Raw genomic sequence first — 16,357 nt, 5'->3', positions numbered from 1 at the left:
ATTATTTCGCTCCCGGATGGAAGGTGTGAAACAAGAATGTAGGTGCAAGGCAATTTGACATTTGAAAAGAGAGAGGTGCACGAGTACCTTTTGAATGGCCCATATTCTATTTAAACAGGTAGGAGTCCACATTGAGAACGAGGAATTGGAATCTTAAAGTAAGTGAAAAAGACGTCATGACATTTCAAAAATAAAGGCATTAGACTAATGGTTCATTAATGTATTTCAACGTATTTTATGCATTTTAAAGCACACATCTAATGTATACATTTAACACATTTAACTTGAAATGCATTTAATACAAAATCTATTTCAAGTATTTTAAAGCGAGTATAATAAAAGAGAAAAGCAAAATCATTCTATGTATCAGAGACTATGCAATAGCAATGAAATCTATTTTGATTATATATGTTCACTAATATGTTTTCACACATAAAATATGAGCTATTAATTAAATTATTTTACCCTTTCTAGCCATCCAGTTGGTGCACAAAATTGTAAGCACTACAAACATGAAATCACATTCTTACACAATCTCACTCTCCTTTGGTTTTCAGTAGTATCTGCTACATCTGTTTGAAACAGTCTCTGCTTTAAAGTTTTGTAGAACATTCATGTTGCTCCCATGTGTTCTCATCAGCCTTCCAAACTCCCGGTTTCAGTGACTTGGTGATTTTCTTGAATAGCTATTACTTTTGAGATCATCAAGAAGGCTCCCAGTGCTGGGGTCTGTTTAGGGAGTAAGACATGCATCTTCCAACATCAAAAGAGGCAGATGTTCAATGGAGAGAGATCTTTTGCTCTGGATAAGCTTCTCCAATATGCTTCTCTATGTGTGCAAACCTCCTCAAATCAAAACTGCCTTCCTCCCTAGGTCTGCTTCCCTTCCCTGCTCTGTAGCTTCCATTAGTCCACCGCTAAATAATTGATCTAAGTAATCATTACCAATGATAATAAAAATAGTCATGGCAACACTGAGAGAGTGCTGAGTTTGTGCCAGGAACCACTGCAAGTTTTTTACTTATATTTATTCACTTAGTTACCCCTGGGAGGTAGGTACAATTATTATAAATTCTAATTTCACAGATGAGGAAACTGAGGCACTGAGAGGTTGGATGAGGTTCCAGAGGCCACAGAAGTAAGTAGCAAACTCAGAACTGGAGCTCAGGATGGGCTGCACAACCCATCTCTTAACTGCCACACCATGCTGCCTTCATGCTAAGGGCATTTTTAATATGTAATTTTTAAAAACCAAGAAAGTAACTATCAGTTTTTTTGCTATTCAATGGCTAATGCAACCTGGCAAACATTTTTATACAAACATTCCCACAAAATCAACCAATGTTTTCTGTTCTTGTGATAGTTTGCTAAGAATGATGGTTTCCAGCTGCATCCATGTCCCTACAAAGGACACAAACTCATCCTTTTTATGGCTGCATAGTATTCCATGAAGATAAGAATTATTAAAGATGCTTTGTCAGAATCAATGTAAGCCAGGAGACATTGGAAGAACATTTTTAAAGTACTGAATGAAAAATATGTGCCAACCTGAAATTCTATGTCCAGTTAAAATGTTTTTCAAAATAAAGGTTAATAAAGGCTTGTTTCCACACACACACACACACACACAAAAATCAACCAATGTTTCAGACCATCAAAAATGAAAGGCCCAGATAATTAACTAAATTAGAATTTGTGTGTCTTGTGAAAGATAAAAATCTATTCTGGGGTCCTTTTAAGAAGTTCCCATAAATAGATCCACATGAGCTTTCGAGAACCGTTGGCTGCAACTGTGGCCGTGATAAATTAAATACATCCTGAGGCTGAGGCCCTGCAGGCTCTGAAGGCAGCCCTGCCAGCCCCTCCTCCCACATCCCATGCACAACCCGATCCACGATGTTAGGGAGTGAAAGCAGCATTTCAGTTACTCCTCACCCACTGGTGCCTAGAAAATGCCTCTTCATGAACTTAAAATCCCCTCATTCAAATTAAGTACTGGCATTAAAACTCTTCAAGATGCGCCCTTTTTGTAGGGCACAGGTTATTTTGCATCACGCCCGGCTTCACACTTGCTGAATATGGGATTGAGTAAGAGCAGCTGCATCCAGTTATGAAAGAGGGAGAAAAAGAAGAACTCCATTTCTTTTGAATTCCAGGTCTTCTGAGAGCACGTGACCACAGCCCACAGCGCAATCTTTAGTCTTATTCCCACCAACCTAATGACTAGTTCATCTTCAAATTGTGAACAGGATTTTTACAGAGTTAAATATTTTGAGTCACAGCCTTTGTTATGAACAGGTTCATACGCTCAGTCCCCAGAGTATCTTGAGTTCTATTTGCCATTCAGTGTTTCTGAAGATTAAGACTCTGAAAGAACAGGCAAGACTTCCGATTCGTCTCTACCTGGCTTGGCTGTTTTTGCAGGCATTAAGTAAAGAAGATTCTTCCAGAACCTTGAGTTATAAGAAAGAGACTTATCGGCCTTCCATTTCAGAACTCTGTGAGATTTCAAAAGCTTTAGTGATTGGGGCAAGAATGTGAAGTCAGTAACAGGTGTAAATTCAATTAAGATTATTTTAATTTTTCTTTCCACCAATGCTTCATGAAGTCCACTTTCAAGTTCATACCTGACCTCATTAGACATATAACTTTTACTTAGGACAATGATTAGTCTTCGGCTTTTCTCTATCAGTGAGTGGATTTCATCAACAACAGCTGAAAAATGCAAGATAACCCATATTAATTTAAGATAACTGAAAGGGGAAACATGAGATAAAAGTCATTTTGCACAGTCCTATTTTATATGAACTCCTAACCTCACTAATAAGTTTGTCTTTAAGACAAACCATTTGTTCTCAATTTTATATGCTTATTAAAAACTCTCTAGGTAACAATAATAATGAATATCTACTTAGCACTTATTCTGTACCATACCTTATTTTAAATGATTTTTTATATTAACTAATTTAATCATCATAATAGCCTACAGAGAAGATATTGTTATCACCGCCATTTAACAGACAAGGAAGCCAGAGCACAGAGTGGTTGAGTAACCTGCCCACAGCTAATAAGTGGCAGACTCAGAATCTGAACCCAAGTGGAATATATTTCATATTATACTATCCTGCTTCTCCTCAAGCATAAAAGAGCATGCTAAAATCAGAATTTAAAGATTAAAAGACAAAAAGGCACAACAAAACAAAACCATCCATTATTTTAGACCAGGGGTCGGCAAACTTTTTCTGCAAAGGGCCAGGTAGTAAACATGTTAGGCTTTGCAGGTCACACTGTCTTTGTCACAACTACTCAATTCTGTTGTCACTCAAACGCAGACTCAGGTAACAGGTAAACCAATGTGTGTGGCTGTGTTTCAATAAGCATTGCAGGTGTGATGGAACCTGTGGCTGGTAAATTGTCAACCCTTGTTCTAGATCTCTCACTGTTCTCAAATAGAGGTTTAACCAAACCTAATTACAACTGAATATTTGATCATTATTTTTATTTATGAATTAAGAATAAACCTATTTTCAAAAAAGACCTCTGGAAAATAACAAAAATATAGTAAAATAGATACATGGCCCAGAATAAATGCTTTCTAAGTAACAATATGCCGTCTTAGATGCAAAGAACTGTTACCCAAAAATACCACAATGTATGCATCTGATAATCTGGCATATTTTTTGACAAGTTGTTTATTACTAAACAGTAGTGTAAGTTGGCAATATTTTCCTTTATAAATTGGAATATGGTCGGGGGGGGAATGTAACTATTTCTTTCTCACTGCTACATCTTTGATGTCCAGTTCAGCACTTGGCACAGGAATAGTATCCAATAAATATTAGATTAATAAATTAATGATGGTAATAATAAAACATTTGTTGTTTTTTAAGCATCAGTATCCAGAATAATTTGACACCAGATTTTAAATGTTTGTTCTGGAAGACTTCAGAGAAAACCTAAAAATGTTACTCATTTAAAAAAAAAATTAACCGTAATTTGCTTCAATATATGCACTATGGCCATTTGTATTCCTATGTTAATAAAGAAAACATTGAATTTCATAGCTATGATCTGACGGGAATCACTGCTTTCCTTTTATTTTTTTTCCTTTACAGTTTTCACATTTTCTACTTAAATTTCGTCTCCAATGTCAACACAATATAAATCGTGCATTTTCTAGTAATAATTAACCTGTGTTTATTTCTAGTAAGAGTTACTAGTGAGGATTAACTAGTCCACACATCACATGTGAAATTTGGAACTGCTGCTGTGGTACAGATAGTCTTACCGTGGGTCATTTCTAAATAAATGCTTCATGATAACGCCAGCTCTGGACCCGGTTCTGAAAAGGAAATGCCCTCTCCCTTTCCCCAACGTTTCAGAGAACCATGAAGCACAAAGAACACAACCCAAGAGAAGAGACTATTGGAAGCTCGGTAGTTTGTTTTCTCACTATCAATTGTTGACTCACCTGGTTATTTCTGGCTTAAAGGACCTTATTCATTTGTTTTTAAGGAAATGGGATAGCCATCTGGGAGCTAGCTCAATCCTTTTTAAAAAAGAAACTATCTCGAATATTTTTCTGTCTGGCATTCCGTCTTACCTCCTCCAGGCACTACATCCCTTTCAAATATGCATAACTTATACCCAAAATGTTTCTCCAACACCCTGGGCAAAACCTCCACAGCAAAGGTGTGCTCCTCTCCATTTTCAGGTCGGCATTCTTTTAAGTAAGACACAAAAGCGTCGTATGTTTTTCCATCTAGGAGGTAAGATTGACTCTTTTAATTCATGTGTAAATAAAATGTTGTTTAAGTACAAATTTAAGTGACTGTCATAAGTAATTAGTATAGATTCATTGAAAAAGAAAAATTACATATAAAGTTGTTTATATTTAAACCTCCCATGCTAACCAAGAAACCCATTAGCTAATGTGTTTTTAAGCATCTACTTTAAGATCCCACTGCTTAACACCATAGAAGAATAGAGAGACATATGAGCCATAGATGTGGGCATTAAAGGAACTTAAGTCTTTAAGTTCCTTAGAAGGCCAAGAGTCCAAAGGTGCCCTCATTCCAGGAGTGGAAAAAAAATCTCACCCTGGTTTACTCATATCACTTAATTCTACCACCTTCACAATTTCTACGCTCAAAGAGACCCCCAAGAAGGTGAAGAGAGAAGCAGAGCAGTTTACACCAGAATGTGGGGAAAAACAATAGAGGAAAATAAAATAATATGCTATTGGAAAACATGCTATTATATTTTTAAATATTATAAAATATAGATGTCAAAAGGAAAACTTCTGATCTATTGATGATTTTCACTGATGATAACATCTGCTCCTATTTAATTTCTGACAATGGAGTAGTACTCAGATGGCTAACAGAACAAATTCAGGAGGAAATGTCTCCTAAATAACAAAGACCATGCTCCTAACTGGGTAATTAAAACATGATACCACTCTCTCTTCTAGCTTCATCCAATCTATTTTAAAAGCAAAGCAGATGCATGCAACAACTTGGAAAAAGTTACAAACAACAGATTAGCAGAAGAAAAATAGCATAACAACAACAACAACAACAACAACAAAAAAAAACTAACAAAACTCACAGACAAAATAACCTGGTCAGAGAATAAAGAGTGATCCTGATGGACATGCTTTCTGAAAGGAGGAAATTTTGAGTCGGGTCCTAAAAAATGCAATGGATTCTAATTGAGATCTGTAGAGAAAAAAGGAAAACAGTGGGGGAATGGTCTACCTTTATCCCATGACAATTGTTTTGATGGCAGACAGGTAAGATTTATGCATGGTATATTATTGGGATTAATGAATTTGCTACTGAGTTAAATGCTACATATGATTGCATCCCTTATTAAAATCTAATAGGATAAAACCATTCTAGATCTATGTCTCTTATGGTGCCATCATTTATGCTCAACAGCCCAGCCTGACATCCTCCATAGCACTCATGGTCACCAATCAACACTTTCCGCTTCTGGCAAATCTTCTTCAGTTCTACCTACAGCATTCTGTTCAGCAGTTTGGGTTAGAACCTATTGTTCATTTAAAGCAATTGCTTTGCAGAGTTGCATGCATTGAAAGAGGAAAAATGTTGGTAAAAATTTCAGGCTTACATAAATATCAAAGGTATGAAATGTTGGTAAAAATAAAAACCAGTTATTAATCAGTAAGTAGGTCCCCCACATACTTTTCTTAAACTGCTATCAAATATAACTACCTACTAGTTAAGTAAGAGGTAGTGCTTCCACTAGGATTGTTACCGTGTCAGTGACAAAACAGACACCAATGTGTAAGACAATTAAATGAGCACACTTTTTTAAAAGGCATAATTTTCTTATGATGTAATGGATTGCAATAAACTGGGAAGACAATTTCATCAAATATGGGTTTATATTATATGCAATATAGCTTTGCTCTTACCTATGAAAAATTAGCTTTTCAAATGTTAATTGCTTTCAAATTCCTTATTTTAAGCAATTCTTTTAATATAAATCTGCTAATTTTATTAAAATTTATTTTAAATCCAGGTAGTAAAAAGGATTTGAGAATTGACAAAGTAAAGTGTACAAAAAAAGGAATTTGAAAGCTAATGGTAATTTTTTTATTCTCTATGTTCAAACATAAATGAAAATTATAAAGGAAATTATAATTCAAATGGATATTTGGGACTTCAAGGAGTAAGTTAAACAAATGTTCCTCAAACTATGCTTGGTGAATGACCATGTTTTAATTTAAATTTGCCTTCTTTTGTCGTTGTTGATTGATTAGTTTCATTTCCAATCCTTCACAAACCAATACTGAACACTTTCTTAGATACTGCAGCAGTATTAAATTGTGAAAAAAGTTTTTATTTTCATAATTATATCTCCATTTCTGTCTTTTTCATGGACTGCATTTGTTCGTGGACTATAATTTAATGGAAGTTATTTAGAGCATGTCTCTAAATGTCTCTGTGCACTGCCATATTGACAGTTAAGAAGTGTGAATTAAACAAATTACCTGAAAATCATGTCAAACACAACTGGAGAAGAAGAAAAGAAATCTTAGCTCCAGAAAGTCAGAAAGAGAGGAGCTCGTCAATGTCTATTTGAAGACAAACACTGGTGTATGCAAACAGAGACCATTCAGAAAATATCAAATACAGATTTCCCCATTTGTTGTGGCACCATCTCTCCCCATAGCAAAATCATACGTGCACAGGCAGGCTCAAAGCTAAATTCACTAACCTTGCTAACTTTATATTGTTCAACTTAAAGTTCTAAATGTAAAAACTAAACCTATAAAAATCTCAGAGGAACTATATAATTTCTGTATAACTTGAGGTTAGGAAGGCTGTTTTACTTATGACCCCAAATCCAGAAAGCATAAAAGATATATTTGAGTATGTTTTCCAAAAAGTCTTTTACATAGCACACCACTATAAGCAAAGTCAAAAGACAAATTACAGCCTGGAAATACTTGCATTTCATATTATAGATAATAGGCTAAACTCCCTAAAATATAAATAGCTCCTAGAAATAAATATGCAAAATAAAGCCATCACCTCACGGAACAATAGTCAAAAGATATGAATGGGTATGTTGAAAAAGGAAATACAACTGAGCCTTATGCAAATGAAAAGTTGCTGATACTCTTGCATAGTAAGGGAAATGCAAATTAAAATGTCACTTAGATACAACTTTTCACCTATCAGATTGGCACAACTCCAAATGGTTGTGGGTAAGGTTATGGGAAAAAAGTTGCTGTCATCCTCTGAAGGCAGTAGGGAGGGTGAATTGACAGTATCTAGCAAAATAATGGCCGTGTCTCCTTCTTGTATTCTAGAAACTATTTTGGAAAATTTTTCTTTCAGACATACTGCATACATATGAAATGATTAATGTATAAAGCTGTCCATTGCAGCATTTTTGTAATAACAAAAGATTGGAAACAAGCCAAATGTCCATCAAAAGGAGACTAAATAAACAGTTGTAGCTCTACACAAATAAAATACTGTGAGGCCCTAAAAAATGAGGGACTTCTGTATAAAGTAACATGCAGGTGTGTCTAAGGTATAAGAGAGCAAAGTTGAAAAGGGTGTGCATATCAAGCCAAGATTTGTTCTCTTTAAAAGGAGGAGTGTAATAAGAATCTATATTTATATTTGATCAGATGCGCCATCAATGAGGGTTGGGAATCATAGATCCAGGACTAGGCTGGAAGGGGGGCTTCTGAAGTATAATTTAATAGACATTTTGGGTTTTGAACTGTGTGAAGGTTTTTTTCCTGCAAACACGCATACGCAAAAACAAAATCAAGTGCAATGAATTAGACTGACTTCCTTTAAATTAGTAATTATCTGGAAACTTGAGGACTTCCAGTCACCTTTACATATAAAGAAACTGAGGGATGGAGCCAGCAGGTCGACATAGTCGCAGATAAAAACTGGCAGATCTAGGAGATCAGAACCCAGATCATTTGGCTTCTAGCTTGGGGTTCTTTTTATTTTTATTTTTTTTGAGACAGAGTCTTGCTTTGTCGACCACGCTGGAATGCAGTGGCACCACCTTGGCTCACTCCAAACTCCACCTCCCAGGTTCACACCATTCTCCTGCCTCAGCCTCCCGAGTAGCTGGGACTACAGGTGCCTGCCACCACGTCTGGCTAATGTTTTTGTATTTTTAGTAGAGATGGGGTTTCACTGAGATAGCCAGGATGGTCTCAATCTCCTGACCTTGTGATCAGCCCGCCTCGGCCTCTCAAAGTGCTGGGATTACAGGCTTAAGCCACTGCACCTGGCCAGCTCGGGGTTCTTACACATCCATTATGTAAGCCTCCTTTGCCAGGCTGAAATAATAAGCGATAGGACAATTCGATCCAACTTAAAGCAACTTTATTGAGTGTATGTACTATAAAGATACCTAGGTGATGCATGCACAAGGACACACAGATATACAGTTCCTGGGCCCGAGCATCTCCCAGGGCATTTAGGAGGCTATGACATACATACACAAGACAATCAGAACAATTTTGGGCAACACATAAGTAAGCACAAGAAAAGAAGACACAAACAACATTCATAATGGATGGTACAGGCAGAACAATATTTCCCATAGAAAACCTCTCCCACAGATTAATTCTACAGTATCATCACAATAAGATGAAGATTAACGTCTATTTATTTGATTTCTTAATGAAGACATAAGGTAAGAAATCCCAGCATTATATGTGTTACCTGTTAATGTTTCATCTCTTCTCATTAAATGTCTATAAAATAGAACCAGGTCAACTCTATAAATGACGCACACAGTCACTAGGCACACTACTGCCACCAAGATCAAAACAGCTATGATCATTCCTCTTGTGAAGACGTGGCCTGGGATATCAGCCATGTCTGCTAGAAAAGAAAGAGAAAAAGGAAAAGGAAATAATCAAAAAATCTTACCAGTGTTGTGCATCATCACATGCTTGTCCATTTTTACTGTTAACACTAATGCAGTAGTTACCAACCCAAGTGCTGACACATTCACTGAGTGACTCCACATTCCTGCCTTTAGTCTGGCGTAGTGATATTTCTACTCAAATTTTTAAAGAATAAAAATGTGTACAAGGATATGTAGAGACCTGAAGTGAAAACATTACACAGTAATGTATCCTATCCATACCTGTGGAAATCAGATTTCTGGGGTGAAGAGATACTAGGCTGAAGTACATAGGGACTCACAGAAACCTTAGCAAGCGGGTGGAGGTGCATAGTTTTGAGAGAAGAGAGAGAGGGCTGGATTGACATTTGTCTGGGTTAGAAGCCGGGCTCCATCAATTATTTTGTTTTGTAGGAAAAATCAAGAATGCCCCTAAACCTTGGTACCTTAGTCTGAAAAAAGGAGAATCTAACAGTTTCTTCTTCACTTACAAGGCTTCTCCTTTGGGGAAGATTAAATGAAATATTACACACAAAGCAGTTAATACAGCACACAGCTCTTGGAATTTTAGCAAATTCTTTATCTAAAAGTGCCATTTGGAAAAAAATATATTTTCTAGATTGATTCCGTTTATGCTTATTATGGACAATCTAAGATAACAGAGGAATAAAAGAATAAAGTAATTTTTAACAACCAACCACAATGTGGTGAAGGCTGTGTTGACATGGTAGAATATTTCCTTCTGGGTTTTCTTTTTTGTCTCTTAAAGTTTTTACTTAACTGAGATCATATGGTAATCACTCGTTATTTCCAAATATTATATTATGAGCATTTCAGTAGGTCATTAAAATTATAATTCATAATAACCTAATGTTTAGATCGATTGCAATTTTTAGTAAGTAGACATAAAGTTGCAGTACATTTTGTATGTAGAATATAAATGTATACATGTATATTTATATAAATGTATATGCATGTACATGTGTGCATATACATTTACATGTATGTGTATATATACATGCATATATGTATATACATATACACAAATGCATATACATTTATCCATAGTTCTAATTCTTTTCTTAAAATACATTGTAATGGTGGGGGCATCTCTAGGTCAACAAGTATAAACAGACTTAAAACTTTTGCCATCTTGATGCAATTTTTAGAAATTATCTTTCCGTATCTTTCCACTATCTTTAGGATTCAGGTAAGCAGCTAATGTTGCTTAATAGTGAACTCTGAATGATCTGGGGCTCCTGTACCTTTGAAAGAACTGCATAGTTATAACAGTTCCACACATTTTCACAGACACGCACACACTGGCACACAATTCCTCTTGGGATAATGGGGGGTTGTGAGCCCCACTTCCTAAGCCTACATTTGTGAGAGCAGCAGCAGGAGAAGTGGCTGGGCAGAAGCGTCTAGGGCAGGGATAGGACAGTCCTGCCCTGTTCTAAGAAGGGAGAGGCGACTGGTGGTGAGCAGGCCTCAGGAAAGCCTGGCCAGGCAACGGTCCAACAAAAACAAGATTTGAGCCCCGCTCCCACGCAAGTGCGTGGACCACAGCGCAGGCAATCACACAGGGGCGGAAAACCACAGGCGACAAGCCCTACAGAAGGTAAGAACACAGATTTCAGATTTAATCAGGTCTGAGTTTCAATACCTTCACCTGCCGTGTGACCCTGGGCACGTTTCTTCACCTCTATAAAGCTTGTCGTTAAGACTGGATGAGATCATGGGAGGAGCTTCACCCAGATCCTGTCATGTAATTAACATGTATGGAATGTGAGCTGTTGTTATGAGTGCACATGGTAGAGGCAGCTCTAAAACATGTGTGCTGGGGGAGCTGCCCCTGGGCACCAGGATAGCCCAGCTGGAGGGGGTTTCCGGCCTTTGTGCTCTTCCTGTCCCACTCCTTCCGTTTCTCACAAAGCCAAGGCCCAGTCTGTGGGTGTGGCTCTCTCTGCATGTTTGTGTGTGTCTGTGGGTATCTCTCCCTTACTCTCTCTCTTTCTGTTTTGCTCTCATTTCTCTGTCTCTCTGAGTCTCTGTCTCTCTTTCTCTCTCTCTTTCTGTCTTCATCTCTCTAGAGTTGTCTGTCTCTGTCCCTCCATCTCATGTATCTCTCTTTCTCTTCTCTTGGTGTCCGTCTCTCCCTCTCTCTGTCTGTCTCTGGGTGTGTTAGTCTCTGTCTCTCTCCCTTTCTCTCTCTCTTGCAGATCTTGACCTTTCCCTACATATCCAGGGAGTTGATGGTGGAGCCTGGGAATGAACAGTGAATGAGTAGTGACAACTGGAAATCACAGCTTTCTGGCTTCAGTCACAGCCATTTCTGAGCAGCTACTGGGCTGAAGGCCCTGGGCTGTGCTACTTTGGTGGAGGAGAGGGATGGCGACCCTGGGGCCCTCCATCAGGTGAGCACTGAATAACTCTAAGAGCCGGCGGATCAGGGCTGTCAATGGCCTGCTTGCCAAGTCCACGGGGCAACGAATGAATGAGCACACACAAGGCCCCTGAGCCTGGTGCCCTACTGAGGCAGGCTGGAGCAGCAGTCACACCAAGTATGCACCGGCCTCACCCCACACGGATCTGCAAACTCCCCTCTGGCTGCTCTGGGTGCATGCTGGGTGCAGGGGTTGTCCTGATGGCCTCCCCATGAGCCTCGCTCTCAGCATCTGTATCTCCAAGCCTCAGGCCCCCCGATTTCCACTGGGGTGGAATATGACTGTGAGAGCAAGTGAAAGAGTTCTGTTTTCATTCTCTGCTTGGCACCATGAGACAGAGGGGCCCGGCACAGCTGAACACCAGCTCCGCCACTGAATGCCTGTGACATGAGCCGGGTTCTGGTGTGGAAAATGAGAAAGTGGCCATCTTTCAGATGTCTCTCAGTAGCAGTGGGCTAAGTTTCAAAACTTCCAAAAAGAAATCTTTCTCACCTTTTCTCACCAAGATGAAGCTTTTGGTGTCTGTGCCTCCCGTGCTGGCCACAGTGCAATTATATAAAACGTTTAGATTGTTTTCACCAATATTTTCAATTCTCAATACTTTTGAAGCATGCCATTTGCCCTCTGAAGTCCTGTAAGAGGGGAAAATAGCTTAGCAGTAGGCTTCGTTCATTACCCATAAGAGGAGAATGTATGTGTTTAAAATGCTTGAAGGCAGCTGTGATGTTGCCTGCATTATTTCTTCCCTTTCTGGTCAGTACTTTTAAAGCATGGACTACAGTAAACTTCCCCTCCTCTGTGGGGCATCAGAATGGACAGAAACAGCCCTCCTAAGGCTATTTGGGAATGGTGCTGTCAACTACCTAGAGTTTAAATGGCTGCAAGATCATGATGCTAAGTTGAAAATATGAGAAAATATTCTGTCTCTCAATTATTTTTCTCTGCTTCTCTCTTCCTAACAGCTTCAGTTCTTTGCACAGAGTGGTTCCCACTAATTATGACAAGGCTGTAAGTTGTTTAGCATAGATACAGATTTGTATTACATTTGTCCGTGGAATCTAATAAACTGATTTAATTTGTTCAGCATTAAAAAACATAACACTGTTCTCAGGCACCCCCAGGCACATGAGAAGTGCCAGTTAAGCTGTTCCATGAGTGTCAGAAAATGACTTGAGACAGCCACTGGCAGCACGCTCTCTTTCTCTTCCTTAAAGGATTCAAGTTGTCCTGTGGTCGATGCCAGGTAAACACTCATGACATCCACTTCCCTCACCAATGACAGGCTGTGATAGCCACACCAGTCAACACAGCCAGACATGGGCCCCACGTACCCACATTCCTAGCAACAGGTATCTCTAGGACCTGAGACACAGAGCCCCACTGTACCCTCCAACTGCCTCAAGTACATTTTGGAAGGTAATTCTGTTCCTAAGTCACCCATCCAGAAATAACAACCATCTAAAACCAATGACATCCAGAAGTAAAACACAGGAGGCCACTGAGAGGACAAAACAGATGACATCAAAGGTGTGTGCAGCCAACTACAAAGGAAGACCTCCCTGCTTTTGTAGCTTAAGCTGCATTTCTAAGAAATTCATTGTGGTTTTCTATCCCTCTAAAAATTAGGAAGAGAGCATCCAAAGGGAGAAATACAAAACTCAAATGGAGGTCAGTGGCTGAGGATGAGATATGATGGCAGGAGATCCACAAAGTTCAACTGAATTCAACATGTAGCGGGCATGAATCACATGCCTGCTCCTGGGCAAGAATTCAGGCTTTATGGTATAAAGAGCTTGTAGACAAGTGTCAGCAAGAATGTAGAGCTGCCAACATGGTAACAAAGAATATACCAAAAAAATTTGTAAAAAGCAGAAGAAAAAACTCAACAAGTGCTGCTAAGGTGCTAGACAACTCAGGCTCAGCACTCACTAGACCCTGAGTAGTGTATCAGTATAATAGTGAATAATTATAGTATGACTCAAAGTCATTCAGAAAAGCTTAACTGACTATATGTTCAGTCTTTTTCTTTTTATAAGTCTGACCATTCCTTAATGGAAGAATATAGGCTTATTTAAGCATCAATACGCATGCCATTTGGAACCTTTTTGGCACATTAGAAAAATAAACAACTTAACAAATTTTTCAAAATAAAAAAAGCTTGGCCTTGGCAACTGCCCTTTTCTAAGAAGCTAGGTAAAATCCCCATCCGCATCAGATCCTGACCGACCAAGTGCTGCTTTATAAGGTAATGCTAAATACCCTCAATGTCCTTCTCATGGACCTTGTTTTCCAGCTTAGATCTTGGCAATACATTTCTGCATAATCCATCCACCTAGGGTATGGCCATTATAATTATAAAATATGCCCATTATAATTATAATTATTTTTATAATTATATTTATAATTTATAATTTATAATTATAATTTAAACTAGCCCAAAATACACATCAGCCACCCAGTGTTTTTAATATACAGTTATATATAATATATATGATTGTTATATGGTATATATACATACATACATAATTCTTATTTCTTTCTCTTCATGTATATTGGGATCCGATCCATTTTCTTCCCCGAACATCCAATAAACTACATCCTCTTCATTCAGCAAAGCAGAGCAGTTGAGCCTTACATCTTTTCCTGGTAAAAGTTGGCAACTAAAGTTCTGATTTTTGAAACTCAGTTTCTCAAAAGTTTCAAAACAATATAATGAACGTATGTTAACCTAAAGCAAAACATGGTGCTCCATCCCAGAAACAGAATAAATATGCCTTGTTTTAAATTTAAAAAATATAAAGCTGAAGAAATAGGTAGCAATTACAAGTCATCACCAAAACATGATTTGGCTTCTTTTTAAACATTTATTTTTTAATCAACTATTAAAACTTAGGGTGATCAGTGTACTTTCTTTTCAGTACACAATTTAGTAGGTAGCATCAGGACGATACTCTCACTGAGACTTCTAGATAAACCAAATGGATAAACCACAAAAAATTAAATTAAGCAAACATTAAAGACATCAAAGTGCAGAGAAAATAAAGAGAGATATTTGAACTAAAAGTGTACTTAGGAAGGATCCTTTTTGCTTTGGTTTGGAATAAACAGAAAGTGTCTCATAGAGACAAGAAAATTCAGTGAAGCTCTCAGCAGCTGCACAGGCTTGCAGAATTACTGCTAAGTGCTCGGACAGCATAAGAGGATGTAAAGGCTGCATGATATCACTTGCAGTCTCATGGTAATCAGGACAGCAAGTCTCATTAGAGAAAAGGCCTGCAACAAACACATGACTGCAGCACCCCCTCCCTAACCAGCTATCAGAGATGAAGACAGATAAGATCTAACATACCTACATCTCAGTTACCCCAGCTCAATTCTGAGTCAACTGAGATACTCATCTCTCAGGCTACCTACTTGTAAGAAAAAAATTACACAAATTGTGTTCACTTTAATTGATACACAAAGATCAACAACAATAAAAAGTTAAGAGACATACAAAGACACAGAAAATGTGCACGATAATCAATAGAAAAGACAGATAATAGAAGCAGACCTACCGATGCTGAATTTAGCAGATAAAAACTCTAAATAACTGTTTGAAAGAAAACAGAGGAAAAGATAAGCAAGTAGATGGAAATGTGGTCATTTTCAACAAAGTGTAATTTATTTTAAAAAGAATAAATTGAATATTTTTATATCATGCATATATGATATACCAACTGTAACAGTAATTTTAAATATACAAATGGACTAAACACCATATTGACCAGATTTCAAAAAAGATCCAAATACGTGCAGTTTATGAGAGACACTTATGTATACAGCAAAAAAAAAAAAAAATGTTAGTAGTAAAAGGATGTAAAAAAAAGACAAATATGCCAATTCCAAGCAAAAGAAAACTTGTGTGACTATTTCATATGGCAGAGCTACACATTGAGAGAGGAAGTGTTATGATAGATAAAGAGAGATATTTCATAATGGTAAATGTGTTAATTCAACAGGCATAAATCTGTGTATGCATATAAGATAGCTCCAAACTATATAAAACAAAAATTGACAGAACTAAAGGAGATAGAGACATATTGACCATAATAGTTGGAGATATTCACGTCTCTTGCAGCAACACATAGAACAAGCAGATAAAAGACTAGTAAGGATATAAATGTTTTGAACAGCACCATTAACGAACTCAACCAAATTGACACTTAAAGAATAGTAAAACCAAAACCTATAGAATATACCTTTGTTTCAAATGCATTTGGAACATTCAGCAAGATATACCATACTGTGGGCCTTAAGTAAGTCACTACAAATTCCAAAAGGTTGAAATGACACTGTGTCAGATTAAAAGTGGCAAGATTCAAAAAATGGCACCCTTTTTTTAGTTTTGTAATGTTAGTCAGCAAATATGAAATGTGTATCTGGTGTCATTCAATAATGTATTGTATTTACCCTTGGAAGACTCTATTATGTCCCCTACTTATAAA

General features: G+C 37.6%; 1 protein-coding gene across 4 annotated transcripts in view; it reads right to left on the bottom strand.

Annotated features, from left to right (window-relative positions):
- Positions 1 to 205: 205 nt before the first annotated feature.
- The window catches only part of IL18R1 (interleukin 18 receptor 1), a 43,263-nt gene continuing 27,111 nt past the window's right edge, over positions 206 to 16,357 (bottom strand). For 2 of the 4 annotated variants that reach the window (XM_015113029.3, XM_077958938.1), the window contains 5 exons: positions 14,393 to 14,513; positions 12,363 to 12,502; positions 9,237 to 9,398; positions 4,604 to 4,762; positions 206 to 2,715 (listed from right to left, as the gene is read on the bottom strand). In XM_015113029.3, coding sequence (XP_014968515.3) covers positions 2,360 to 2,715; positions 4,604 to 4,762; positions 9,237 to 9,398; positions 12,363 to 12,502; positions 14,393 to 14,513 — 938 coding nt within the window. In that variant the 3' untranslated portion in view covers positions 206 to 2,359. The remainder of the gene's footprint in view (positions 2,716 to 4,603; positions 4,763 to 9,236; positions 9,399 to 12,362; positions 12,503 to 14,392; positions 14,514 to 16,357) is intronic. The other 2 variants (XM_015113030.3, XM_077958939.1) reach the window with 1 other exon arrangement.

The sequence above is a fragment of the Macaca mulatta genome, chromosome 13, assembly GCF_049350105.2.
Source record: "Macaca mulatta isolate MMU2019108-1 chromosome 13, T2T-MMU8v2.0, whole genome shotgun sequence".
Lineage (NCBI taxonomy): Eukaryota > Metazoa > Chordata > Mammalia > Primates > Cercopithecidae > Macaca > Macaca mulatta.
Note: the sequence above shows the minus strand (reverse complement) of the source record. Positions and strands in the feature narration are given on the sequence as shown.